General features: G+C 47.0%; 1 protein-coding gene across 1 annotated transcript; it reads left to right on the forward strand.

Moving 5' to 3' along the window:
• Nucleotides 1-1,902: 1,902 nt before the first annotated feature.
• Nucleotides 1,903-27,676, forward strand: LOC142258710 (uncharacterized). The gene is made up of 4 exons (XM_075331328.1): nt 1,903-1,959; nt 7,509-7,571; nt 16,649-16,749; nt 25,869-27,676. The coding sequence occupies exons 3-4, from the start codon at nt 16,671-16,673 to the stop codon at nt 27,614-27,616; spliced, it is 1,827 nt and encodes a 608-aa protein (XP_075187443.1). The 5' UTR covers nt 1,903-1,959; nt 7,509-7,571; nt 16,649-16,670; the 3' UTR covers nt 27,617-27,676.
• Nucleotides 27,677-27,694: the final 18 nt, after the last annotated feature.

Genomic DNA, 27,694 nt, shown 5'->3' on the forward strand with positions numbered 1-27,694 from the left:
GCGATGCTACATGTTGGGGGGCTTACACTGGGCGATACTGCATATTGGGGGGCTTACACTGGGCGATACTGCATATTGGGGGGTTTACACTGGGTGATACTGCATATTGGGGGGCTTACACTGGGTGATACTGCATATTGGGGGCTTACACTGGGTGATACTGCATATTGGGGGGCTTACACTGGGCGATGCTACATATTGGGGGGCTTACACTGGGCGATACTGCATATTGGGGGGCTTACACTGGGCGATACTGCATATTGGGGGGCTTACACTGGGCGATACTGCATATTGGGGGGCTTACACTGGGCGATGCTGCATATTGGGGGGCTTACACTGGGCGATACTGCATATTGGGGGGCTTACACTGGGCGATGCTGCATATTGGGGGGCTTACACTGGGCGATACTGCATATTGGGGGGCTTACACTGGGCGATACTGCATATTGGGGGCTTACACTGGGCGATACTGCATATTGGGGGGCTTACACTGGGTGATACTGCATATTGGGGGGCTTACACTGGGCGATGCATGTTGGGGGGCTTACACTGGGCGATACTGCATGTTGGGGGGCTTACACTGGGCGATGCTACATGTTGGGGGGCTTACACTGGGCGATGCTACATATTGGGGGGCTTACACTGGGCGATACTGCATATTGGGGGCTTACACTGGGCGATACTGCATATTGGGGGGCTTACACTGGGTGATACTGCATATTGGGGGGCTTACACTGGGCGATGCTGCACGCTGGGAGGTTTAGGCTAGGTTCACATTTCCGTTGTTTTGCATCGGTCACATGCGTTGTACAATGGATGACAATAATTGGGATTAGAAAGCGGATTCCATTGTAAAACGAGAGCGAGAGAGCGATCAGATGATTGCTCTCATTAGACGGCCGCTGGGAGATCAGCTGATCATTCGGCCACCGAGAGAGAGCACGCGCAGCGACATAAGGATTCCGCTGCTCAAAAAACGTTACGCTCTGCGTTCCTGCCGCCGACGGTCAGTCGTTCCATGACTAATCAGTCGGGTGGAGGATGCAATGCAAGGGCATTAGTCACAATCCGACGCTCATATAAATCCGCCAAACGGATTGCGTTGTTTATCAGAGCGGCGGATTGTGACTGATACTAAACAGCGGAAATGTGAACCTAGCCTTACACTGGGCGATGCAAGACGCTGAGGGAAGGGGCTTACACTGGCCGATGTATGATGGGGCCACATCCGGGTGGGGACTGTAGTAAGGATGGATGGGCCATATCCGGGGTGGGGACTATAGAAGTCCATGCCTTATAGGGAACCTATCACCAGTTTTTTGGCGTATAAGCTGCGGCCACCACCACCGGGCTCTTATATACAACATGTTAGAATACTGTATATAAGAGCCCAGGCCGCTGTGAGAACATAAAAAAACACTTTATAATACTTACCTAACGGTCGTGCGGTGGGTCATATGGGTGTCTCCGTTCTCCGGTGTTGGCGCCGCCTCTATCGGCCATCTTCGTCCTCTTTCTGAAGCCTGTGTACATGACACGTCTACGTCATACACACTCGCCGATCCTGCGCAGGCGCACCACAATACTTTGATCTGCCCTGCTCAGGACCTGAGTGTGAGTGTGGATTACGTCGGACGCGTCATGCACCGCGGCTAGAGAAGGAGGACGAAGATGTCCGAAAGAGGCGGCACTGGAGAATGGAAACACCCATATGACCCACCGCACGACTGTTAGGTAAGTATTATAAAGTGTTTTTTATGTCCTCACAGCGGCCTGGGCTCTTATTATATACAGCATGGTAGAATCCTGTATATAAGAGCCCGGTGGTGGTGGGCCGCAGCTTATACGCCAAAACAGTGGTGATAGGTTCCCTTTATCATATTTCCTCCAGCAGGATATATGTTTTCTCTTCCTCCTTTATGGAGCTGAAATCCCGGGAAGATATCATAGTCTCCTGAAGTGAGTGTCCCTCACTGCTGAGTATTTGGTGCAGTGTAGCAGGAGGTGGGTTTCATCCTTCCTTGGCCTCCAGGTCAGTGTTGGCACAGTCTGTCCTCCCTGGCTTGTAGCTCTGCTTGTGTGGGAATTGATGGCTAGACTGTGGGCACTGAGTCTATATTGGCTCATAGTCCTGCGGTCTCTGGGGTCGGGGGGTTTCTCCAGATATGGGGCCAGTCTGTAGTCTGTGGTACGTGGTCAGTTTCTGTGAGGTGTTGATATCGGTCCTCCAGTCACTGACACCTCTCCTGGCCCTCGTCTACCATCTTCCTGATTCTGGCTTTTATCAGGCTGCTGTGATTGGTCATTTTATCCTGTTGGGTTTGGGAGAGCTGTGCCAGGGGTCCTGCTTCATCTGGACCACCTATATGTATCAGGGCTTTATGGTGATGGGAGCGTGGATTGTTATTCTGTAGGTGAGACTGACATGACAGTGCCCTCTTCAGAACTGCTAGGTGTAAAGGGAAACTGCCCAGCTCGGCCTGACAGGCGCTGTTGGAGGTGCTTTGATGGACGTGGAGAAGGCGCTTACAAAATTCCAGGTGGAATATTTATGTTGGGCTGGAATCCCACCTTGATCAATCTGGGTAAGCCCGTTTCACACATCCTTCTTTTCGCCGGTTTTACGGATGCGGCGAACTCCCGTACAGTGTATACAGTACAATGACAGCGCTGTAACGTCCGGGTCACATGCGCCGGTCACATGACAGCACGTGACCCCGGCGCTTGTAGCGCTGCCACTGTACTGTATACGCTACTGGCGTGCGCCGCATCCGCCAAACCAGTGAAAAGCCGGATGTGTGAAATCGGGCTAAGTGTGAGGGCCCCAGACTTCACTGCCGTACAGGAGGATTTCGGTGATGATGGAATTGAAGCTTTTTAGCCAGACCCTCACTGGTGGCTTCAGATGATGGTTTCCTTCGGATGGCATAGCAATCTCTATTGCTTATTTGAAGCTTCCTGACTGGTGAATTTCCAGGCCCAGGTAGGTGTATGTGTCCGTTCCTGTATGAGCGCAGTTATTTAAGACAAATGAAGGTGCTGGTCCGATCTTCATTTTTCTCTTCTGGAACTCTATGATGTTGGCCTCTTTTTAGGTTGATCAGTGGCGCACACGTAGAGCTGAATTTCTCCAAGATTTGTAGGTTGTCTTGGAGGCCTGTCTCAGTTGGTGTCAGGAGCAGGAGGTCATCTGCATAGAGCAAGTATTTCACCTGGGCGTCATGGAGGGTGAGACCTGGAGCTGTGAAACGTTCCAGAGCAGTGTACACTCATTGATGGAGATATTAAAGAGCGTTAAGGTGGCTTTACACTCTATGATATCACTAAAGTGATCTCGTGGGGTCACGGAATTTGTGACACACATATGGCCGCTTTAGCGATGTCGTTGTGTGACATCTATGAGCGATTTTGAATCATCGCAAAAACGTTCAAAATCGCTCATCGGTGACATCACCCCCTATTCCAATTATCGTTGCTGCTGCAGTAACGATGTTGTTCGTCGTTCCTGCGGCAGCACGTGTCGCTACGTGTGACACCGCAGGAACGAGGAACCTCTCCTTACCTGCGTCCCGCCAGCAATGAGGAAGGAAGGAGGTGGGCGGGATGTTCGTCCCGCTCATCTCCGCCCCTCCGCTTTGATTGGGCGGCCGCTTAGTGACGTTGCTGTGACGCCGCACGAATCGCCCCTTAGAAAGGAGGCGGTTCGCTGGTCACAGCGACGTCGCTAGGCAGGTAAGTAGTGTGACTGTTCCTAGCGATGTTGTGCGCCACAGGCAGTGATTTGCCCATGTCGCACAACCGATGGGGGTGGGTACGCACGCTAGGGATATCGATAACGATATTGCAGCGTGTAAAGTGGGCCTTAGACTTCGGCTGCAGCCCTGTCTGACTCCTCGGCTCTGCTGGAAATAAGCCATTCTTCTATCGTTCACACTCACACTGCAGAGGTTCTCGGTGTAGGAGCTTTTGATGACATCGTAGGACTTTCCTACTATTCCGCTCTCCAGAAATTTCAAGAACAATCCCGGATGCCACACGGAGTCAAAAGCTTTTTTAAAGTCCACAAAACAGGCGTATAACGTCACGTACTTTGTTTTGTGGATGTGGCTCTGAATAAGACTGTGCAGGGTGTAGATGTGATCCGTGGTGCGGTGGTTTGGCAGGAACCCTGGTTGGCTCTTGCTGAGGACATTGTGCTCGGTGAGGAAACTAAGGATCCTGTTGTTCAGGAGGCTGGTGAACAGTTTTCCAGGTTCCTGCTGACACGTCTTCCTCTGTAGTTGGCAGGGTCACACCTGTCCCCGCTCTTGTGGATGGGTGTGATGGACCCTTGCTTCCAGGTACGAGGGAAGAAGCCGGCATTCAGCACAATATTGAACAGTTTAATCATTCCAGCTTGTATTCCGGTGGGCTTTATTTCAGCATCTCTGGGGGGCTTCCATCCGGACCACCGTTTTGTTTGCCGCCGGTTGCGGGTTTTTTTGCATAGACTTACATTAGTGCCGTATTGTGCCGCATGGGCTTGCGTTCCGTCCGTTTTTTGCCACATGCGGCAGATTTAGCCGATGCAGTGGCCAGATGGAACGTTACCTGGCACTTTTTTTGTCCAGCAAAAAAACCGCATCACGCCGCATCCGGCCGATGCGGCCCGATTTCCAATGCATGCCTATGGCCGCCGCATGCGTTTTTTTCCACTGCGCATGCTCAGTAGCCTGTCGCAAGTGGCAAAAAATGGACGTCCGCATGTCAAAAACTTATGCAAAGGATGCGGTTTTGTCGCCGCATCCGTTGCATAGGTTTTAGAGCCGGATTGGCCGCCTCTGCTAAAACCGGAGGTGTGAAAGCAGCCTTATGGAACAGATTCTTTCTGCAGCTTCCTGTAATGTAATTGGTGTATCCAGAGGGTTTTAGGAAATGTTTGACTTTCTCCTCCATCGCCTTTAGTTTTGATGTTCTGTTTTCCTGTTCTTGGCTTAGTCCTTCTTTTGGGACGTCTTTGTAGAGGTCTCTGAAGTAACCTGAGTGATGTCATCACAGCTCAGTCATTCTCTGCCTGAGGCTGGAGTCACACTTGCGTATGATTGCGTCCGATTCTCATGCCGGGGATTAGGACGATTGTTTGCCACTTGTCATCCTTGTGCTGTCCGTGTGCAATCTGTTTTTTTTCTCAGCAGCTTTTAGTCATTTACAGGACCTTTTACAGGAGCATTAAGGCCTTGTGCGCACGCTGCGGTTTTTGCTGCGGTTTTTGCCGCAGTTTTGCTGCATGAATTGCTGCAGAAAATGTTCATAACCTTTCTCCAGTCATTTCCCAGTAAAACTTATGGAAAAAAAAAAAAGATGTGCGCACACTGCGATTTTTTTCCCCTTCAGGTTCTGCTGCAGAATTTCTGCAGCCAAAAGAATGTGCATGTCACTCCTTTTCCGCAGGTACCTGCAGTATTTGCCATAGATAATGGTAAAAAGCTGCAGGGAACAATCTGCGGAAAATTCACGGCAATACCGCAGCCAAACCGCGGTAAAACTGCATGCGGTTTTCGGGTGCGGTTTGCTGCGTTTTTTTAGCGCAGTTGCGGTAATCTTTCAGAAGGTGCGGAATTTTCTTAAGAATATTCCATTTTCTAGTGCGCACAGGGCAGTGTTTTCTGCTACATGATAGAATTGTATCCATAAAAACGGATGTCACTAGGATGGTCCGTGTGACATTGTTTTTTTCTCGCACCCACAGATTTGCATTGGCGAGTCTCACGTGAGATACCTGTGCAATTGCAGCACTCTGTGATTTTTTTATTTTTTTTTTAATTCATTTATTTTTTTCCCTTAGTCCGATTGGAGCTGAGACAAAAAAACGCAGATCGGAGCTGCCTCATTGATTAACTTTGTCTTGAAGCCAATGTGAGATTTTCTTACATTGCACTCGTGCGATTTATACACAAGTGTGACTCCTGCCTGAAGCCATGTTCTATGGCCACACGCTGTGATTTCAGATGGAGCAGAGCTGCAATCGTCGTGGGACCTTGTGTGGATTACGTTGGTCCTGGGTGTTTTGGGGGTTAATAAAGGGGTGCTTTATTGTATTTTATTTCAGATAAAGGATTTTTTTGGTGTTTGTGTTTATTTCTTTTCACCTACATAATATTAATGAGGGGTCTCATAAACACCTCCCCATTACTAATCCAGGCCTTAGTGGCAGCTCTGGGCTGCCATTAACCCCTGATTACATTGTCACCACACCAGGGCAAAGTGTCAGGACTGGCGCATCTAATGGATCCAGCAATTCCAGGCGGCTACAGGCTATATTTAGGCCGAGGGGGCCCAATAACCATGAGTCTCCCCAGGCTGAAAATACCAGCTTCCAGGTGCGAGTTTTATCATGGTCGGGTATCAAAATTAGGGGGGGAGCAGATTTTTTTAAAATTTACATAATTTTAAAAAAAGCTGCATGCGGTACTTCTTTTTTTTTTTTTTTCACAGCCAATGTAAGGGTACGGCTGGGGGCTGCAGCCTGTAGCTCTATGCTTTAGCTGTACTGGGTTTCATAATACGGGGGGATGCTACACCAATTTTTTTTTATTTATTTTTATATATATTGCAGTCAGACACACTGTTACACAGGCTGAGGGCGCGTCTGACTGCAACCAATCAGACGCAGGGACTGGCAGTGGGCGGAGAAGCAGTGAATGTGTATGAGGTTAATGAGGTTATTGCTGCACGGAAACTCACAGTATAATGTGCCTGCTCCAATCCCACTATCCCTTCTACCACCATTTTAAAACACAGGACTCTGGTCCCCATAGACTTTTTTTTATATGGAGACCGCCATCCGGCCAGATATCCAGGATCAATTCCGGGCCTGAATCAGGTTTATATTAAACCCATATGGACCTGCCTCCCGGGTATCTGAGAGTCCGCTCATCACTATATATTATCTATCTATCTATCTATCTATCTATCTATCTATGTATCTATCCCTCTATCTATCTATCCCTCTATCTATCCCTCTATCTATCTATCTATCTATCTATCTATCTATCTATCTATGTATCTATGTATCTATCTATGTATCTCTATTCTCTATCAATATCTATGGGGTGGAATCTATGGTGGCTCAGTGGTTAGCACTGCAGTCTTGCAATGTTGGGGTCCTGGGTTCAGATAACAACAAGGAAACCATCTGCAAGGAGTGTGTATGTTCTCCCCGTGTTTGTGTGGGTTTCCTCCGGGTTCTCTGGTTTCTTCCCACACTCCAAAGACATACAGATAGGGAATTTAGATTGTGAGCCCCAATGGGGACAGTGTTGCCAATGTATGTAAAGCGCTATGGAATTAATAGTGCCATATCAATGAATAAATATATATATTATCTTTTATATATCTCTCTATCTATCTGTATTATCTATCACATATCCATCATCGATCTGTCTATCTCTATTAACTATTATCTAATTATCTGTCTATTTTCTATCCAAATCTATCACTATTAACTCTCCATCTAATTTATCTATCAGACAGCTGGTATAAATCCGTGAGGAGGACGAGGCCGAAGATCAGCGCAGAACACAGGAGAAAGGGTCAGTGCAGTGATCTATCTATTATCTGTCTGTATTATCTATCACATCTATCTATTATCTATTTATCACTATTATCTGTCTATCTATATATCTATTATATATCTGTCTATTGACTTCCACTATACTCAGTAAACAAGTCGATCCCGTCCGAGCATCAAAATGCTTGTCCCGAGCCCCGGAGCATGGTCGCACTCGCCGGAGTCTATGAAGCGGTGTGTGCACATACGAGGTCTACACTGATGGACAAATAATCACAATACAGAGCCCAGTGTATTATATCAGCGAGCAGAGGATCTCAGGACTAGAGATGAGGGAACCCGATGTTTGGTGTTTGTTTTTTTTCGAGCCAAATGCCAATTTTAAAAGAAAACAGAGTTCGGATGCTTTATGTAAGCTGAGCAATGGCGCCAGCATCGCTGTGCTCAGGTACGCTCGGTGCTCAGCCCGGTGTGAGCCCATTGCAATGATTAAACTGCTCACACTGAGGGTAACAACAGCATAATTGCTTGGAATGTGCAACCCCCCCCCCCACACCCCCCAAAAAAAAGGAAAACCCCCGCCCATCCTCTCCCAGAAATATTCTGCTTATGGCTGGCATTATGTGGGCGGAGACTAGAACGGCCAATCAGTGACTTCCATTGGGGTTCGGGTCAATTTCCAACTAGTGGAGGTACCACTGCTGCCGACGAACCGAACTTTCACAGGTTCCCTCATCTCTACTCAACACCCCAAACTGGGAGAAAAGAAAGTGAATAAGATCAGAAAGGTTTTATATCAATCAAAAAAATGTTTCATTCAAAAAATCCAAAGAAAACATAAAAAAATTATACATTTGAAACAGCTTTTTGATGTTTTTGCAGCCGCCCAGTGTGGTGTAAAATAAAACATAAAGCAGAGATCGGGGGGGGGGGGGGGGTGATATCAGCGCTGGCACCGCTCGTTCCCCTGCTCAGCATTGCAGATGTCACCACTGTTGAAAGCAATGATGAAAGATGGAGCTCTCTGCTTCCTCCTCAATCGTTCTCCTTCTGCATCTGAGATCTGGCGTCTCAGCACAGGGGGGCGCGACGAAGTCACTACTGTGTGCCCGCTGTGCCGAGATGTGCAGAGCTGCAGAACACGCACCACTGCAGAGACCGGAGCAGTGCGGGAAAGAGGAGAGGTTTGTCTTCCTTCTTTTTTTTTTTTTAATATATAAATGAGTGAGTACATTGGTGGCCAATGGCCATAATACTATGTGGAGGACTATGGGGGTGCATTACACGATATTGAGGACTATGGTGGTTATATTATATTATATAGCGGACTATAGGGATGCATTATAATATATGAAGAGTGCATTAGAATATGTGGAGGACTATGAGGGCTGAATTATACTGTATTGAGGACTATGGGATGTATTACAATATATGAAGGAATGAGAATTGGTATGTATTATATATGGAAGACTATGGGGTGCATTATAGTATATAGTAATATATAGTAATATATGGAAGGCAGTGAGAAGCCCATTATACTAAATGGAGAGCTAATGGGTGTGCATTATATTTAGAGGAATATGGGGGTTGCATTCATGGCCGGCTTTAGGTATGTACGATTAGTGCGGTCACACAGGGGTCCAGCCAGCAGACAGCACAGGGGGTGCTGGAGGGAGCATCAATTCACTTTCATATGCTGCTCCTGCAGTGCACAGGCTCCAGCAGAGGGCGCCCTCCCATCCTGTGTGCTCTGCGTCCTGTCTTCTCCCGTCTTCACCAGAGAGAGGGGGTAGGGCCGCCTGCACTGCTGCAGCTGGAGAAGCTGCTTCTAAAGACCCTCTGTACTCCAGGAGGCCAGGAAGGCAGTGAGTATAATGTGAATCATGTATTACGTGCCGTCTGTCTGTGTTATGTATAAGATATGTTTGTCCTGTATAGTGTGCAATTAGTAGCTGTGTTTCTGTGTATACATTCTGTCTGTATCTGTCTGTTTTTACATCCATCCTATTATCTGTTTATCATCTATTAGGCATCCATCTGGTGCACAGACACAGCCAATGCCCCGGTGCGCCCCCAAACTGGAGACAGAGGGGACCCGGCGGCAGGGGCATTGCTGGTATCCAAGATTCGGGGCTCCGGCTCTGAACTTCTTGCCTGCAGCCCTGAATCTTCTGCCACTACCGCATTGAGCTGTTTTGGCGTCACATTGCCCCCAAATACAGTCCAATCCTGTAACAGAGCAAGAGTTTCATGCTCTCATTGCCCGTCTCCTAAGCGGCAGACCGCTACAGGTCTATGGCTTAAGAGATGTCATCGTACCACGAGTGCAGCGCGGGGAAGTCATCGCATAGCACTGCCTCTGCAGGCCGCCATAGAATAGGAGACGGAGGCTTCGGTATTGGGAATCGGGATTAGGTTAGTGTAATTTTTTTTTGTGCACAGGAGGCTGTGTGGGGGCTCCTGCCGTGCGTAGGGGGCTGTGTGGGGGCTCCTGCCGTGCGTAGGAGGCTGTGTGAGGGCTCCTGCCGTGCGTAGGAGGCTGTGTGGGGGCTCCTGCAGTGCGTAGGAGGCTGTGTGGGGGCTCCTGCCGTGCGTAGGGGGCTGTGTGGGGGGTCCTGCCGTGCGTAGGAGGCTGTGTGAGGGCTCCTGCCGTGCGTAGGAGGCTGTGTGGGGGCTCCTGCCGTGCGTAGGAGGCTGTGTGGGGGCTCCTGCCGTGCGTAGGAGGCTGTGTGGGGGCTCCTGCCGTGCGTAGGAGGCTGTGTGGGGGCTCCTGCCGTGCGTAGGAGGCTGTGTGGGGGCTCCTGCAGGTATTTGCATATAGTTGGTGTGGCCCCTAGAGTTACCTCCTCCTTTGGACCTCAGACACCCCAGCCTGACCTTGCAGTCATCTATCTAATGTATCCATCTATCTTTTACTATATATAGTATCTATGTGTATGGTGTAATTTATGCAGGGTCACAACGACCAGGCCTGTGACTGATGGGGCCATTACTGTCTCCTCGTATGCAGGTTAAACACCATTGAGGAGCAGATGGGCACTGGCTCCCTGTTCCGCACTTGCTCTGCAGCTGTGGGCCCCTGATAGGTGTAATGACATCAGGGGGAGCCTGTGTATGACATTCCCTCTCTCTCATTATTCCGGCATTTGGCAAATAGAAATAATTTTGGTTCCTAAACGACCTAAAACGGGAAAGATTTATTCTGATTTCATGTCATATAGTGAGAAAAACCTGCAGATGTGTCTGTATAGAGAGCGGAGGGAAAAACCTGCAGATGTGTCTGTATAGAGAGTGGAGGGAAAAACCTGCAGATGTGTCTGTATAGAGAGGAGGGAAAAACCTGCAGATGTGTCTGTATAGAGAGCGGAGGGAAAACCTGCAGATGTGTCTGTATAGATAGTGGAGGGAAAAACCTGCAGATGTGTCTTTATAGATAGTGGAGGGAAAAACCTGCAGATGTGTCTGTATAGATAGTGGAGGGAAAAACCTGCAGATGTGTCTGTATAGATAGTGGAGGGAAACTTCTGGTGTGAACTGTATGAGGGAGTTGGAATCAGTGAAATATTGGGAGTCAGAGGTTTTTCTTAGCGACTCCTCAGCCCTGGTGTGGAGGAAGTCACTGTGGAGGTATCATACAGCGCTTGTATTATACATTATGGGAGAAATGAAAGGGGAATCAATGGACTTCATTAGGAGGAAAGTTACATTGTAAAGGCTGTAAAGTTGTGAGATAGGTACGTATATGACCCATCTGAATATTAATTACATTTTTATTTTTTTGGGGAGGGGGTACCAATTAGAACTTCCGCTATGGGGTCCCATGATTTCTATGTACCCCTCTGTCCACCCTCTTAAAGGGGTTATCCGGCTTATTTTGCCTTTTTTTTGTAATTACACTATTGTTCTACATTAGGGCAGGTAAGTAGACAGTAACTACCTACCTGCCCTGCTATCAGCCCTCTCCCCCGGCTCAGAGTGGTCATGTGACGGCTCCTGTCAGGATTTTGCTGCTTCCTGTGATGTCAGGACAACAAGTGCAGGAGCTTATGTTCTGCCTTGTCGACGGGCATCACAGCTGACGTCATGTAGGCGCCCTGCTGGGCAGGTACAGTGCGTGGAGTCCCCGCCCCCTTTCCTCCGCACCCTCCCCACATTCCCCCGCACCCTCCCCACATTCCGTACTCTCCCCTTCCACTGCTGTGGGGCCCGTGAGCTCGGGAGAGAGGCCTGGCAGCGGCAGCTATCGCGGGGTCACCTCCCAACACTGGGCCCCCTGCTCAGGATTGCACGTTCAAATGTATCGGCATCACAGATGTTAATACATTTGAAAGCACAGATGACAGGCAGCACCTCGCTGCTTCTCATCACTGTCCCGCTGTCTGCTCTGACAGTTCAGGACAGCGCTGACGTCACTACTGTGCTTATATGTCCAGAGCACAGACAGCGGGTGACCGAGGAGCAACGGCGGGGACCGAGGAGAGGTAAGTGTGTATACCCTACACGGTGGGGGTGCAGAGCGTCGTAGGGGGTGCAGAGCCCGATGTGTGGGAAGGGGTGCAGAGTCTGATGTGTGGGGAGGGGTGCAGGGCCCGATGTGTATGGGGGGTGCAGGGCCCCATATGTATGCAGCCTGCAGAGCCCGATGTATGGGGGGGTGCAGAGCCCGATGTGTGTGGGGGGTGCAGGGCCGGATGTGTGTGGGGGGTGCAGGGCCGGATGTGTGTGTATGGAGGGTTCAGGGCCCCATATGTATGCAGCCTGCAGAGCCCGATGTATGGGGGGGTGCAGAGCCCGATGTGTGTGTGTGTGGGGGTGCAGAGCCCGATTTGTGTGGGGGGATGCAGAGCCCGATGTGTGTGTGTGTGTGTGGGGGGTGCAAGGCCCGATGTGTGTGTGGGAGGGTGCAGGGCCTGATGTGTGTGGGGGGGTGCAGAGCCTGATGTGTGTGGGGGGGTGCAGAGCCCGATGTGTGTGGGGAGTGCAGGGCCCGATGTGTGGTGGGGTGCAGGGCCTGATGTGTGTGTGTGTGGGGGGTGCATGGCCCGATGTGTATGGGGGGTACAGGGCACCATATGTATGCAGCCTGCAGAGCCCGATGTGTGTGTGGGGGGTGCAGAGCCCGATGTGTATGGGGGTGCAGGGCCTGATGTGTATGGGGGGTGCAGGGCCCCATATGTATGCAGCCTGCAGAGCCCGATGTATGGGGAGGTGCAGAGCCCGATGTGTGTGTGGGGGGGTGCAGGGCCCGATGTGTGTGGGGGGTGCAGGGCCCGATGTCTGTGTGTGTGTGTGTGTGTGTGTGTGGGGAGGGGGTGCAGGGCCCAGTGTGTGTGTGTGTGTGTGTGTGTGTGTGGGGGGTGCAGAGCCCGGTGGGGGGTGAGGGGGGTGCGGAGCCCGGTGTGTGTGTGTGGGGGGGCAGAGCCTGGTGTGTGTGTGCGTGTGGGGGGGGGGGTGCAGAGCCCGATATGGGGCTGTTATTTCTAATGCTAGAGTGATAACAGGTCAGTGCTGGGCCGAATACTGACAGCTAAGGCTATGTTCACACTTCCGTTGTTTTGCATCTGTCACAATCACTTGTGTGACTGATGCAACGGATGCGTTGCAGATAGTGGCACAACTGATGTGACTGGTTGCAAAACAACGATACGTTTTGTTTATTTTTTTTCTTTTTCTTTTTTTTTTACTGTTTAACCAGCGGCCCGGCTATTATGAATGATCAGCTGATCGCTCACAGTAGCCGGACGCCGGGTGATCAGCTGATCGCTCACAGAAGCCGGCCGCCAGGTGATCAGCTGATCGCTCACAATAGTCGGCAGCCGGGTAATCAGCTGATCGCTCACAGTAGCCAGCTGCCGGGTGATCAGCTGATCGCTCACAGAAGCCGGGTGATCAGCTGATCGCTCACAGTAGCCGGCTGCCGGGTGATCAGCTGATCGCTCACAGAAGCCGGCCGCCAGGTGATCAGCTGATCGCTCACAATAGTTGGCAGCCGGGTAATCAGCTGATCGCTCACAGTAGCCAGCTGCCGGGTGATCAGCTGATCGCTCACAGAAGCCGGCTGCCGGGTGATCAGCTGATCGCTCACAGAAGCCGGCAGCCGGGTGATCAGCTGATCGCTCACAGTAGCCGGCTGCCGGCTGATCAGCTGATCGCTCACAGTAGCCGGCTGCCGGGTGATCAGCTGATCGCTCACAGTAGCCGGCTGCCGGGTGATCAGCTGGTCGCTCACAGTAGCCGGCTGCCGGGTGATCAGCTGATCACTCACAGAAGGCGGCTGCCGGGTGATCAGCTGATCGCTCGACCGCCGAGAGCGAGAGAGAGATTGATTTGAATAATTAAACACAAGATTTGACCATGCGCGGTGAAATCAAAAGGATTCCGCTGCTCAAAAAAACATTACATGCTGCGTTCCTGCCACCCGATGGTCAGTCGTTCCACCACTGATTAGTCGCGTGGCGGATGCAACGCAATGGCATCAGTCACAATCCGACGCTCATACAAGTCTACGGGAAACAACGGAATCCGCCAAACAAATTGCGTTGTTTATCAGAGCGGTGGATTGTGACGGATACTAAATAGCGGAAATGTGAACATAGCCTAATGAGTGTGCAGAGGGTGGGAAGAGGGGCGGGGCTGGACAGTGAGGCCGGGTGGGGCCAGCTCTGACTGTGAGGTTCGGCATAGGAAGTTTTCACGTTTGGTTGAGCTGAAGGTAAATAAACTGTCAGCAGAGAATGAAGGGATAATTCAAGAGGAACAACAGTTAGGAAACAAAAAAAAAAATGTAGGGGTGATTTAGGCTACATGCGCACGCTGCGTTTTTGTCGCATTTTTGCTGCATTTTTTTGATGCAGTTTTGTTGTCAGAACTTTCTGACATCTGACTTCCCAGCAAAGTCTATGAGAAGTCAGATTTGTAATGTGCACCTTGCAGTTTGTCAGCGTTTTTTTTTTTGTCAAAAGTTTGTGACAAAAAAGATGCAGCATGTTTATTCTTTCTTGCGTTTTTGTCAACATTTGTCACCCGTTGAAGTTAATGAGGGCATCAAAAAGGCAAGGAAAAATGCATGCTATCAAATTGGTGCATTTTGCATGCGTTTTACCTGCGGTTTTGTCAACAGAAACGCAGCTCACCAACTTAGTTCCAGAATGACAAAATCAATGCTGGAGTGAATTTGACATGTCGGAGCCTGTGTTGGTTTCTCTGTCTCTCTTGCGCTCTCTCTCTTTCTCCCCAAGCAGTAGATACTCACCGATCACGGCTGTCACACTGCTCCCCCGCCTCTCATCTTCTTTCGGACCTGCTCATTAGCCTCATACATATTTACTCCTCCCCCCGTCTGTGATTGGCTGGTTGCAGTCAGACGAGCCCCCATGCTGAGTGACAGCTGTCTGACTGCAACCAATCACAGCTGCGGTGGACGTCTCTACATAGAGCGACTCTCTTCAGTGCTGTACTATCAGCGGAGGAGTACTCGAACTGTGACAGCAAACACCTGAGTGATGGCACCGCTGACACTCGGGTGGTTTGCTGTGACAGCTGGAGGACATCAGGCTTGAACCGCAGTGAACCCGTGATGTCATTGCTGCGACACCCGTACTGCGAGAGCTGTAGCTGTGACGTCAGGGATTTACCCTAGTTCATTCTGATCGCTGCGGCTCTGTCCACACTCACAGCTGGCAGCCATGCTGTATGACTGCTGGCTGTGACAGGACAGGGATGTAACAGAGCTGGAAGCGTCGTGGGACTTCGTGTGGATTACTTCGGACCTCGAGGGGTGTTTTGGGGGTTAATAAAGTAGTGAAAGAGGGTGGCTTTTTATTTCAAATAAAGGATTTTTTTGGCTGTTTTGATGTGATGTGGGGTGTCTCATAGACGCATAACATCACTAACCTAGGGCTTAGTGGCAGCTATGGTCTGCCATTAACCCCTTATTACCCCTATAGCCACCGCACCAGGGCAACGGGAAGAGCCGGATCCAGCTCCAGAATTGGCGCATCTTATGGATATGACACTTCTAGAGCGGCTGTGGGCTGCTATTGTTAGGCTGGAAAGGACCAAATAACGATGGCCCTTTCCACCCTAATATTATCAGCCCCCAGTTGTCTGCTGCACCTTGGATGGTATTAAAAAAAAATGAGGGGATCCCACGTCATTTTTTTTAATAAATCAAATCATTAAAAAAAACAACGTGTGGGATCCCCTCTATTTTTCATAACTAGCCAAGGTACAGCAGACAGCTGAGGATTGCAGCTGCTGCTGTTCCTGTACTGTATATGAAAAATGTGGGGACCCCATGTTATTTTTACCCCCAGCCCCCCCAACAAAAAAAAACAGCTAACCAAGCTGGCTATTCCTCTATCAAGCTATTCTGTTATTTCTTTCTATGTATTCTTTTAGTTCTTTCTTATTATCTAATCTATATGTTCTTATTATCTATCTATCCATCTAGCTATTCTTTCTATTTTTTACTATCTATCATCTATTCTAGCTATCTATCCATTATCCTTTCCTATCATATTTCGTTTCTCCTTCAAAAAAAGCTGTGAGAAAAAAACGCACTAAAAACGCACCTACATTTCAAGCGTTTTTGGGACATTTCCAGGCTCACTCTGACAAGGTGCAGTTTTGGTTGCAGTTTGTGTGCAGAAAAAACTGCAGCGTGCGCATGTAGCCTTATATGACAATACAGCACAGAATAGCTTGCAAAAAATGTTTGCGCTTATGTCGGACAACGCCTTTAAAGAAAAAAAATTGAATAAAACTAATGTACCTCAAAAAGAAAGCTTTCAAAAATACAATATTGTTGACTAAAACAATTATAAAATGACGGAAAAATAAGCATTAGGGCGTCCAAATTGTGAAGACAAAACAATGAAGGAAATCCCAATGTCATAATGTACCACACTAAGTGGATCCTGCCACGTCTGCTTCTATCCCTGCTGAACTGACTCTGGGGCAGCGCGGGGGATATAGGAGGCGTAGAGGCCATGCATGGATTGGTCTCAGGGGCCACACGGCTCTGGTAGAAGCGTCCATCTAGAACCTTCCACATGACTTTTCCTTATGTCCGTGACTTTTACATTATTTATTTTACAGCTTTGAAATTCAGGGAAAAAATATGCAGAACGCTGCAGACACAATGGAAAAAGGAGAAATGGATGTGCGGGGTGATGAACGGAGTAGAGACCTTTCCACAGGTAACCCTCCTCAGTGAAGTCACCATTAAATAACAAGGAGAACAGTCACATTCCAAGCTGCAAGGAGAAAATGAAGTTACATTCTCCCTGCTGCCGCTCGTATACAGTCACCGATGCAGTGCGGGAAACAGTAACAGTTACCGCTCACAGGCTGTCAGCCAAGGAACAAGAGGGTTGATTACTGGGCGCTCAGTATCTAGTGAGTGGTGACTGTTACAGCCTCTCCCACTGTGCTGGTGACTGGAAGTGAGCAGTTGCTGGGAGAATGTAACTGCAATTTCTCCTTGCAGACACTGTCACAATTTCTCCGCTGTCTTGGACGCAGTGAGTGACAATTTTGCCTCTCTATGGAATCAGGGCCGTGCCAAGCTGTTAGTTTATTGAGCGTCAGCTCAACTGTCCAATCTGAAACTGGGAGGTGCTTGGTTTCTTCAGGGGATTCCCTGTTCTGAGTGATTGATCAGTTACTTAACTGAGTAGTTAGTCCCAAAACCATGGTATCACGGAGGTGCCAGGGTAACTGGAGAAGGGACCCCCCGAAATGGGCCCTCAGACTAGGGATCTTGTGCTGTCCCTTTTCCCAGGGGTAGGCTTGATGGTATCCAAGTCTGGACTGCCAGCGTAACACTAACTCCTGTCCAAAACCTGATCTAACACCCCCTCTCTCCCCCACTGGGAAAGGAGATGCAAACCCCACAAAGGATCGCCACAAAGACCGGAATCACAGGAGCATAAATTGAAGGTATCATCTGCAGTAACAAGTAATATCTCAAACCTTAAATAGGGAGAAGACAGCTGAATAGAAAGTAGCTCCCCTCTCAAGGAGCCACAAACCACTCCACAGGACTGGAAAACAGTGTAAAAGACTCAGCTGAAGCTGAGCAGCTAGTTTCAGGTTGCTTGTGAACAGAGTCCGACGCCACCGCGGCTCCCTGCGAATGTGGGCTTCGGTTATCTGTGCTGTGTTCTGATCTATAGCTGCCAGACCTTGGGCCTCCTCTGACAATCCATTTGTCCATATCCGCTATCCTCCTGATATTCTGACCCCAGAGCTGACTATGCCTTTGTCTTTCCCCTTAGTTCACGGCATGCTCTCTTTGAACGTTTGATAACCCTGCCTCACGGCTTGTCCGTGCAGTGACTAGCGTCACACACTGTTCTAATAAACCAGATAGATATCATTTAAATGCTAGGTACTCAGATTACCACTATATCTGCAGGTAAATAGTATTTTTGTAGCTGCCAGGTTTTCTTTAACTCCTTCTCGATATGTAACATATTATTACATCCTATTGCTTTTTGCGGGCTCAAAAGCGGAGTCTCCATTATTGCCAGCAGATGATGCCTGAGTTATTCAGTGGAGGTAAGCTTCACCCATTGCTGTTAACTTTTCGATCTTTGACAGTAGCATTTGGAACTCGCAGCCTATGGGGTACAATGTTCCACATATCCAACACCCCCAGCAACATTTATCATTGGGTGTATATGGATCGCCATAATAGCTGGGGGTCTGCTAAAGACCCCTTGCCCTATATAAGGGTACTCCTATGATCTCCACACCTAGATACATTCCTTCAGTGGTGTAGATTTCAAAATGACATAATTATTGGGGTGTTTCCACTGTTTAGGCACATCAAGGGCTTTACAAACGTGACATGACATCCTCTATTTCAGCCAATTTTGTTCTCCAAAAGTCAAATTGTGCTTCTTCCCTTCCGAGCCCTGCCGTTGACCCAAGCAATAGTTTTACACCATATATGGGCTATCAGCGAACACATGAGAAATTGCACAACAGAATTACCGTATATGGTCCATTTTCTCATCTTACCCTTGGGAAAATGAAAATTTGTGGTTAAAGCAACACTTTTGTGGGAAAAATTAAAATCTTTATTTTTTTCCTTCCACATTGCTTTAATTTCTGTGATGCATCTAAAGTGTACTTTGGCATTGCATTACTGCTGTAGGAATATTACAAAAAGGGGATAAATGCATTGCTAACGTGAAAAATGAGCAAAAGGACATATGTATTGCGTTACTGCTTCAGAGATATTTGCAAAGAGAGATTCTTAGCTTATGTATTGGCAAATCCATGTGAGCCCGATAACCTCGACAAGGTGATCTCATTATTTTGGGAACCTAACCTTAAATGCCTCTATGTGTGATTAAAAATCTGCATGTCTGCTTCCTGGCTAAATAAAATGGTGGACACACCTTAGCTATAGGGCAGAGTGCTTGGTCAGGTGCTTGTCAAGGTTATCGGGCTCACATAGATTGGTCAATACATAAACTAAAAAATTGTTTAAAAGAACTGAAGTCTTCAGTGGTTGATACCTTTTTAATGGCTAACTGAAAAGATGGAACTAAAGACACTTCTGAAGAAACGTGCACAACTGGACAGTGACATATTTTTCTTATCCAAATGCAAAAAGGAGAATCTGATCCTCAAAGGACTCTGGATTACAAACCCAATTCTACATACCTACAATACCCATTATGCACAAAACCTTTGTCACAGGACTTCTGAGAGACTTTAACCTGCTTTACACGTTGCAATTTCGCATACGATATCGTATGCAATTTGCAACGCCCCCATCGTATGTGCGGCACGTTCAGTTTGTTGAACGTGCCACACAAACGATTAACCCCTGTCACACATACTTACCTTCCATACGACCTCGATGTGGGCGGCGAATGTCCACTTCCTGGAGTGGGAGGGACGTTCGGCGTCACATCGACGTCACGCGGCAGCCGGCCAATAGATGCGGAGGGGTGGAGCTGAGCGAGACGTAAATGTCGCGGGCGGAGGGGCGCGCTCGCTACGCTCGGGTCCGGGGCTTCTGCTGCAGCTGCTCGGTGGCTCGAGCGGTGGGCCGGACCTGGGGACTCGAGCAGCGCTCCTCGCCCACGAGTGAAAAGGGGTGGTTTGTTTGGGGAGATAGTTCGTGACGCCACCCACGGGTCGTGGTGATGATGGCACCACCGCTGCTGGTGACGGGGATCCTGGGAGCGATGGTAGGGAGCAGCTAGGATGTCGTCCCCTCCGTGGGTAGGGGTTGGTGTTCCCGGGGCCCGGTGGTGATACGGGGAGGCTGGATAGCTGGGGTGCAGGGTTGCAGGGACAGCGCGGCGTGGTGCCGGATGGCATTGTTGTACTCACTTAGACAGAAAGTCACAAAGTCTCTGGTAAACCAAACGGCTGGATGGACGGGTCCCGCAGCCGGCTGCAGTGTTTTTCCCCTGACCCCGGGTTGGTATTGTGAGTCCTTTCCTGCACCTTCTTGTACGCTCCTCCTGTGCTCCAGTTTCCAGCTGGCTCCTCTGTTCGGTACCGGACGGGCCACCACCCTGTCCCGGCTATCTACGGTTCCACCAAGACTGTCTTCCTTGCCCCTGCAGACGGCCACTACCGTTGATTTCACATTACATTTGTTGATCTCCCTAAGGTCAATAATGCTTGCTTAAGTAGTCTTTTACTAGGCATTGCCCCCACTAGCCAGATTCCTACTCCACACTGATGAGGGACAAATACCCCGAAACGGCTGTCTGTGGATGGATACCATGTTTGGTATGGGTGGTCTCCTTGACTGGAGACTGCCCTTCCCGTGGTTGTTCCTTCCCGATGAAAGACCTGGCTAGTTTCCTGCCAGCGTTGAGAAACACGTGATGGTGTCTCCGCGGCTTTCTTATTTGCATACTACCGTCTGCCTGACTGGCTCCAACCTAGGCCCCAGTCTGCGTCTGCCTCTCTGCACACCTCCTCACCCTTCCTCTGCCTGGACTTGTCTGAACTTGTTTTCTGCCTCAGGCCAGCTAGACTCCTCGGTGGGCGTGCCCATCTGCCTGACTCCGCCCACCTGGTGTGTCTGTCTAAACCCGAGGGAAGAAATCAGGTCTCACTGGGGATGACTGCTGTGAACTGCTGGGGGTGGGGGTGTGTGTGTTGTTACCTGTGACCCCTGGCTAGTCCAGGGCGTCACATAAACATCCCACCCACCTCCTTCCTTCCGCATTGCTGGGCGGGAGCCGCAGGGCGCAGGTAAGATCTGTTCATCGTTTCCGGGGTGTCACACACTGCGATGTGTGCTAACCCAGGTACGATGAACAATCTGACGTTCAATTCTAGAGAAATGAACGACGTGCATGCGATGAACGTTTTAACGTTCAATCGCAATCGCACATACCTGTCACGCTACAACATACCTTACGATGCCGGATGTGCGTCACTTAAGATGTGACCCCAACGACAAATCGTAAGATATATTGTAGCATGTAAAGCGGGCTTAAGGAACCACCTTTTGCATGTCTTCTACAGCATCAAGAGTAAAATCCAGAGGGAATTTGAAACACAAAGGAAGACACTTCCAGAAAGCACAGAGCAAAAAGTACAACAATACTACTACAGACTACAAACTCTTCTGATCCACAACAAGGAAAAGAAACTACATTGACTGCGCTTCAATTCTGGACTTAATACAAACAGGTTGATAATAAAGCTAAAACCTGACAACTTGGACAACCACTCCATTCAAGACACAAAAGCATGTAACTGTATTATCAATCTCTCGGATTATAAACGAAAGAAAGTGGAACTTGCTGTGCTTTCTAGGGGATTCTCATTTTGTCCTAATAAAGCTCTAGACAAAACTGAACTCTGCAGCGACATGGAAGATTACTTCAGGAGACTACGTCTGAGGGAATATTTTAACGATGCAGATCTTTCAGAATCCACCCAGACTGAAGGAAGACGGATCTTGACAACCATGAAAAGGTCAGATTGGACACCTCCACCAGGACGCAACCCTTATTTGGATAACTATATAGACACTTTCAGACATTTGGTAAAATCCACTATCCTAGACACACACAGGAGGCAACCATCCAACATCAGTGCCCAGGAGAGAAGGGCCATAAAATCTTTGAAAACCAACAAATAAATCATCATTAAACCTGCAGACAAGGGGGGTGCAATAGTCATGATGAACAAATCGGACTACATGAATGAAGCACACAGACAACTGATGGACACACGCTACTATAAAAAATTGGAGTCTGACCCTACACAGGACTATTATAAGGAACTTAAGAAGTTGGTCTCTTGTCTGCCTGACATATCCTCAACAGCTGATGAACTGATACCGGTAAGTCCAAGAATAGGCACATTCTACATGCTTCCCAAAATTCACAAATCTGGAAATCCAGGAAGACCCATCATTTCATGTGTGGGCACTGGGCACCCTCACTAAACAAGTCTCTGGATGGTAGACAGTATCCTTAAACCCTTGGTAAGGGATACATCCAGGACACTACTGACCTATTGAGAAAACTATCAGCAATAGGTTCTCTACCACAGGGAACCATCTTTGCCACCATGGATGTGGAATCCTTGTATTCTAATATTCCACACCAGGATGGATTGAATGCCTGCAAAGTCTTCCTGGAAAATACAGGAACTGATGCCGATTCTGTAGTGAAGCTTACAAAATTCATCCTCACCCATAATTAGTTTGCATTTGACAATAACATATATCTACAGGAGACTGGGACTGTAATGGGAAGCAAAATGGCACCACAATATGCAAATCTTTTCATGGCCAAGCTTGAGAGTGACTTTTTATCCTCTTGTCCTATCAGGCCTCTGGCCTACTACCGTTACATTAACGATATTTTAATCATCTGGACAGTCTGAGGAGCAGCTGAAGACCTTCCATGAACACTTTAATCCGTTTTATCCCACCATCAACCTAACACTCAACTAAACCTGCACTGAAATCAACTTCTTGGACACCATCATTAAACTACGGAACAATGAAATAGAGACATCCCTGTACATGAAGCCAATTGACTGTCCAACATACCTGAAATGGGACAGTTTTCATCCAAAACACATAAACTATTGTATACAGCCAGGCTATCAGGTACAATCGGATATGTTCCAACAGTACAGATAAGCTGGGTTCACACATAGCGACAACGACGTCGCTGTTACGTCACCATTTTCTGTGACGCAACAGCGATTTAGTAAGTCGTTATGATCGCTGCTTAGCTGTCAAACACAGCAGACGAAGCAGCGATTATAACGACACGCGTCGCTGTGGAAGCCATGCTGCACTTGGTAACTAAGGTAAATATCAGGTAACCATTACCCGATATTTACCTTGGTTACCAGCGCACACGCTTAGCGCTGGCTCCCTGCTCTCCTAGCCAGGGTACACATCGGGTTAATTACCCGATGTGTACTCCGGCTACGTGTGCAGGGAGCCAGCGCTAAGCGGTGTGCTCTCATGCTGCCAGTGCCGGCTCCCTGCTCACGTAGCTGGAGTTCACATTGCTTAATTAACCCGATGTGTACTCTGGCTGTGTGCAGGGAGCCGGCACTGGCAGCGTGAGAGTGGCGGTGCTAGTAACTAATGTAAATATCGGGTAACCAAGGAAAGGGCTTCTTGGTTACCCGATGTTTATCTTGGTTACAGCTTACTGCAGGCTGCCAGACGCCGGCTCCTGCTCCCTGCTCGCTTCAGTTCGTCGCTCTCTCGCTGTCACACACAGCGATGTGTGTTTCACAGCGGGAGAGCGACGAGCAAAAAATGAAGCAGGACATTCAGCAACGAGCGGTGACCTCACAGCAGGGGCCAGCTCATTGCTGGATGTCACACACAGCGACAGCGACGGACGTCGCTGCCACATCACAGAAAATGGTGACGTAGCAGCGACGTCGTCTCCATCGCTGTGTGTGACACCACCTATAGAGACAATCACCTTGAGGGCCTCAGAAAGACCTTTATGAATCAAGGCTACCACCCAAGAACAATTGAAAACCAGATTACAAGAGCCACGAGAATATCAAGAAACCATCTCCTACATTATAAAACTAAAGAAGAAAACAACCGGGTCGCTCTTGCAATCACAATCCACATCTGGAGGTGTTAAGAGGAGCTACACGGAAACCACAACTATTACTGCAAAAAGATGCCCAGTTAAAATCTATTTTTCCAGCCCCCCCACTTCTGTGTTTTAGACAGCCCCCAAATCGAAGAAGCTTCATTGTCAGAAGCTCCCTGTCTTCTCCAACAACTACAAGAACACTTCCCTTCAACCAGAAAAAATGTAAGACCTGTCAATTTATATTGACAACGGACAAGATAAAGATTCCCAGATCACATCAGGACTACAAGATCCCAGGTACCTTCAGCTGCACCACAACCAATGTGGTGTACTTAATTATATGTACAAAATGTAAACAATAAATAGCTACTGGGTAACAATTCACTGGGAAATGAACAATCGTAGCAAAGTGAAAAATAGTCAATACGCCTAAAACATAGCCTTTAATATTCCATTAGTAAAAAGGTCAGAAAAGGACCTAATGTTAAAAAAGGACAATACAAAAATCAATAAGAAAAATATATAATGATCCTATAATCAGACCAACTGGCTAATCTTAAATTCACCTTATAAAAAATGATGTGAATATTGTATCCAATACTGAAACATACCGCGAAAACAGCGGTGATAAGAACATAGGCGCACTCTGCCCAGGCTTTTCCTGGTCTTGATGGAATAATTGTGCCATATTGTGTGGGTCATTTTTTGACTGGAAATTTGGAGTTTATCTCTCCCCTGATGATATAAGAAACGCGTTGGGAGAACTATGCACATCACTGGATACATGTTTGGAACCTGTGGGGATCCTGAGTCATGTAGTTAAGGACCAGGTTATCTTGCCTTTGGTAGCCATTACAACCCAGCACTAGTGCTTCATCAAATAGGGAAAGGGTGACACGGCAGATGGGGTAAGACCGTTCCTTTTCCTATGTTCTTATCACCGCTGTTTTCGCAGTATGTTTCAGTATTGGATACAATATTCACATCATTTTTTATAAGGTGAATTTAAGATTAGTCAGTTGGTCTGATTATAGGATCATTATATATTTCTCTGGCTATATTTTTCTTATTGATTTTTGTATTGTCCTTTTTTAACATTAGGTCCTTTTCTGACCTTTTTACTAATGGAATATTAAAGGCTATGTTTTAGGCGTATTGAATATTTTTCACTTTGCTACCATTGTTTATGTACTAAATGTCCAACTGGGGTCTGTATGTAGGGGACACAGGACAACAGCTCAGGACAAGGATGAATTCTCACCGCCACACTATTAGAGAAAAAAGGATAGATCTACCTGTGGCCAAACATTTTTGTAACCCAGACCACAGCATCATGGACATGAAATTGCTGGTATTGAAAGGTAACTTCAAGTCCCAGAGAGATAGGAGACTATGGGAGTACAAACTTATGCTGACCTTTGACACATTCAGAGCAGGAATGATGAATGTGTCTCATGGATTCATGTATTTTTACATCAATTAAGAGATGTGCTCCTCAGACCATCCAGGGGCATCACAGCCCTGGACCAGACCTCAATCAGAGGTCAATAAAACTTTCACACTGAACTGCAACAATATTTATGGCCACAGCAGTTTGTCCTCTTGCCATAGTGATAATTCTGCTTCACATTAACTTGTTTTATTTACTGCCCCATTCTATGTCCTGTTGTGTATAAATATGTGACTCTTCAGATTTTGTGTTATATTGAGCCTGAAGAAGAGACCTGAATAGTCTCGAAAGCTTGCTATTATTACCATCTTTTCAGTTAGCCATTAAAAGGTATCAAGCACTGAGGACTTCAGTTCTTTTAAACAATTTTTTTCTCTACTGGCTAACACGGTACAAAGATCTATTTTACCTGTACATAAACGAAGAATCTCACTTTGCAAATATCTCTAAAGCAGTAATGCAATGCCTATGTCGTTTTACTCGTTTTTCTCATTACCTATGTAATAATCCCTTTTTTCTAATATTTCTACAGCAGTAATGCAATGCCAAAGTATCCTTATATTATAGAGTGCCACTGGATATACTTTTGTAGATATTTTTTTTTGAATGTCGTTTTGAGCACTTCGAAGGGTGCAGTTTTTAAAATGTCATTTTGGATATTTACTGTCACATAGGCCTTTTAAAGTAGAACACTACACACTTTAGAATTTGTATGGATTTATGTGTGTCTGTGTATGTTTGAGGTTATATTATTAAAAGCTTATAACTTCAATTTTATTTATGGCAGATGACGGTACCAGGAGTTCCACACAGAATGCTAAGGGAAGTGAAAGTAACAAAGAAGCAAAGCCATATTCATGTTCAGAATGTGAGAAATGTTTTACTCAGAAATCAAAACTCATTACACATGAGAGAATTCACACAGGAGAGAAGCCTTATTCATGTGCAGAATGTGGGAAATGTTTTACTCAGAAATCAAATCTTATTACACATGAGAGAATTCACACAGGAGAGAAGCCTTATTCATGTTCAGAATGTGAAAAATGTTTTGTTCACAAATCAGGTCTTGTTAAACATGAGAGAATTCACACAGGAGAGAAGATATATTCATGTTCAGAATGTGAAAAATGTTTTGTTCAGAAATCAGGTCTTGTTAAACATGAGAGAATTCACACAGGAGAGAAGCCATATTCATGTTCAGAATGTGGGAAATGTTTTGCTCAGAAATCAGATCTTGTTACACATGAGAGAATTCACACAGGAGAGAAGCCATATTCATGTTCAGAATGTGGGAAATGTTTTGCTCAGAAATCAGATCTTGTTACACATGAGAGAATTCACACAGGAGAGAAGCCATATTCATGTTCAGAATGTGGGAAATGTTTTGATCGGAAATCAAATCTTGTTACACATGAGAGAATTCACACAGGAGAGAAGCCATATTCATGTTCAGAATGTGGGAAATGTTTTGATCGGAAATCAAATCTTTTTACACATGAGAGAATTCACACAGGAGTGAAGCCATGTTCATGTTCAGAATGTGGGAAATGTTTTGCTTTAAAACCAAATCTTGTTAAACATTTGAGAATTCACACAGGAGAGAAGCCATATTCATGTTCAGAATGTGGGAAATGTTTTGCTGACAAATCAGATTTTATTACACATGAGAGAAATCACACAGGAGAGAAGCCATATTCATGTTCAGAATGTGGGAAATGCTTTGCTCAGAAATCAGATCTTGTTACACATGAGAGAATTCACACAGGAGAGAAGCCATATTCATGTTCAGAATGTGGGAAATGTTTTGATCGGAAATCAAATCTTATTACACATGAGAGAATTCACACAGGAGTGAAGCCATATTCATGTTCAGAATGTGGGAAATGTTTTGCTTTAAAACCAAATCTTGTTAAACATTTGAGAATTCACACAGGAGAGAAGCCATATTCATGTTCAGAATGTGGGAAATGTTTTGCTCAGAAATCATATCTTGTTACACATGAGAGAATTCACACAGGGGAGAAGCCATATTCATGTTCAGAATGTGGGAAATGTTTTGCTCAGAAATCAGATCTTGTTACACATGAGAGAATTCACACAGGAGAGAAGCCATATTCATGTTCAGAATGTGGGAAATGTTTTGATCGGAAATCAAATCTTGTTACACATGAGAGAATTCACACAGGAGAGAAGCCATATTCATGTTCAGAATGTGGGAAATGTTTTGATCGGAAATCAAATCTTATTACACATGAGAGAATTCACACAGGAGTGAAGCCATATTCATGTTCAGAATGTGGGAAATGTTTTGCTTTAAAACCTAATCTTGTTAAACATTTGAGAATTCACACAGGAGAGAAGCCATATTCATGTTCAGAATGTGGGAAATGTTTTGATCGGAAATTAAATCTTATTACACATGACAGAATTCACACAGGAGTGAAGCCATATTCATGTTCAGAATGTGGGAAATGTTTTGCTTGGAAATCACTTCTTATTAGACATGAGAGAATTCACACAGGAGTGAAGCCATAGTCATTAATAGATTGTCTGTTTTAGTAAATAGTGAAAGTCTATTAATATCTGTTAATAAAGAGTTCATTTTATGTAATT

Source organism: Anomaloglossus baeobatrachus (genome assembly GCF_048569485.1).
Source record: "Anomaloglossus baeobatrachus isolate aAnoBae1 chromosome 3 unlocalized genomic scaffold, aAnoBae1.hap1 SUPER_3_unloc_1, whole genome shotgun sequence".
Classification (NCBI taxonomy): domain Eukaryota; kingdom Metazoa; phylum Chordata; class Amphibia; order Anura; family Aromobatidae; genus Anomaloglossus; species Anomaloglossus baeobatrachus.

What these genes read in the sequence shown, in the direction of transcription:
- LOC142258710 (XM_075331328.1), top strand. Translation starts at nt 16,671, where the DNA reads ATGCAGAACGCTGCAGACACAATGGAAAAAGGAGAAATGGATGTGCGG. An exon ending in GAGTAGAGACCTTTCCACAG is followed by an intron (nt 16,750 to 25,868) that starts GTAACCCTCCTC and finishes TATTTATGGCAG; the next exon opens with ATGACGGTACCAGGAGTTCC.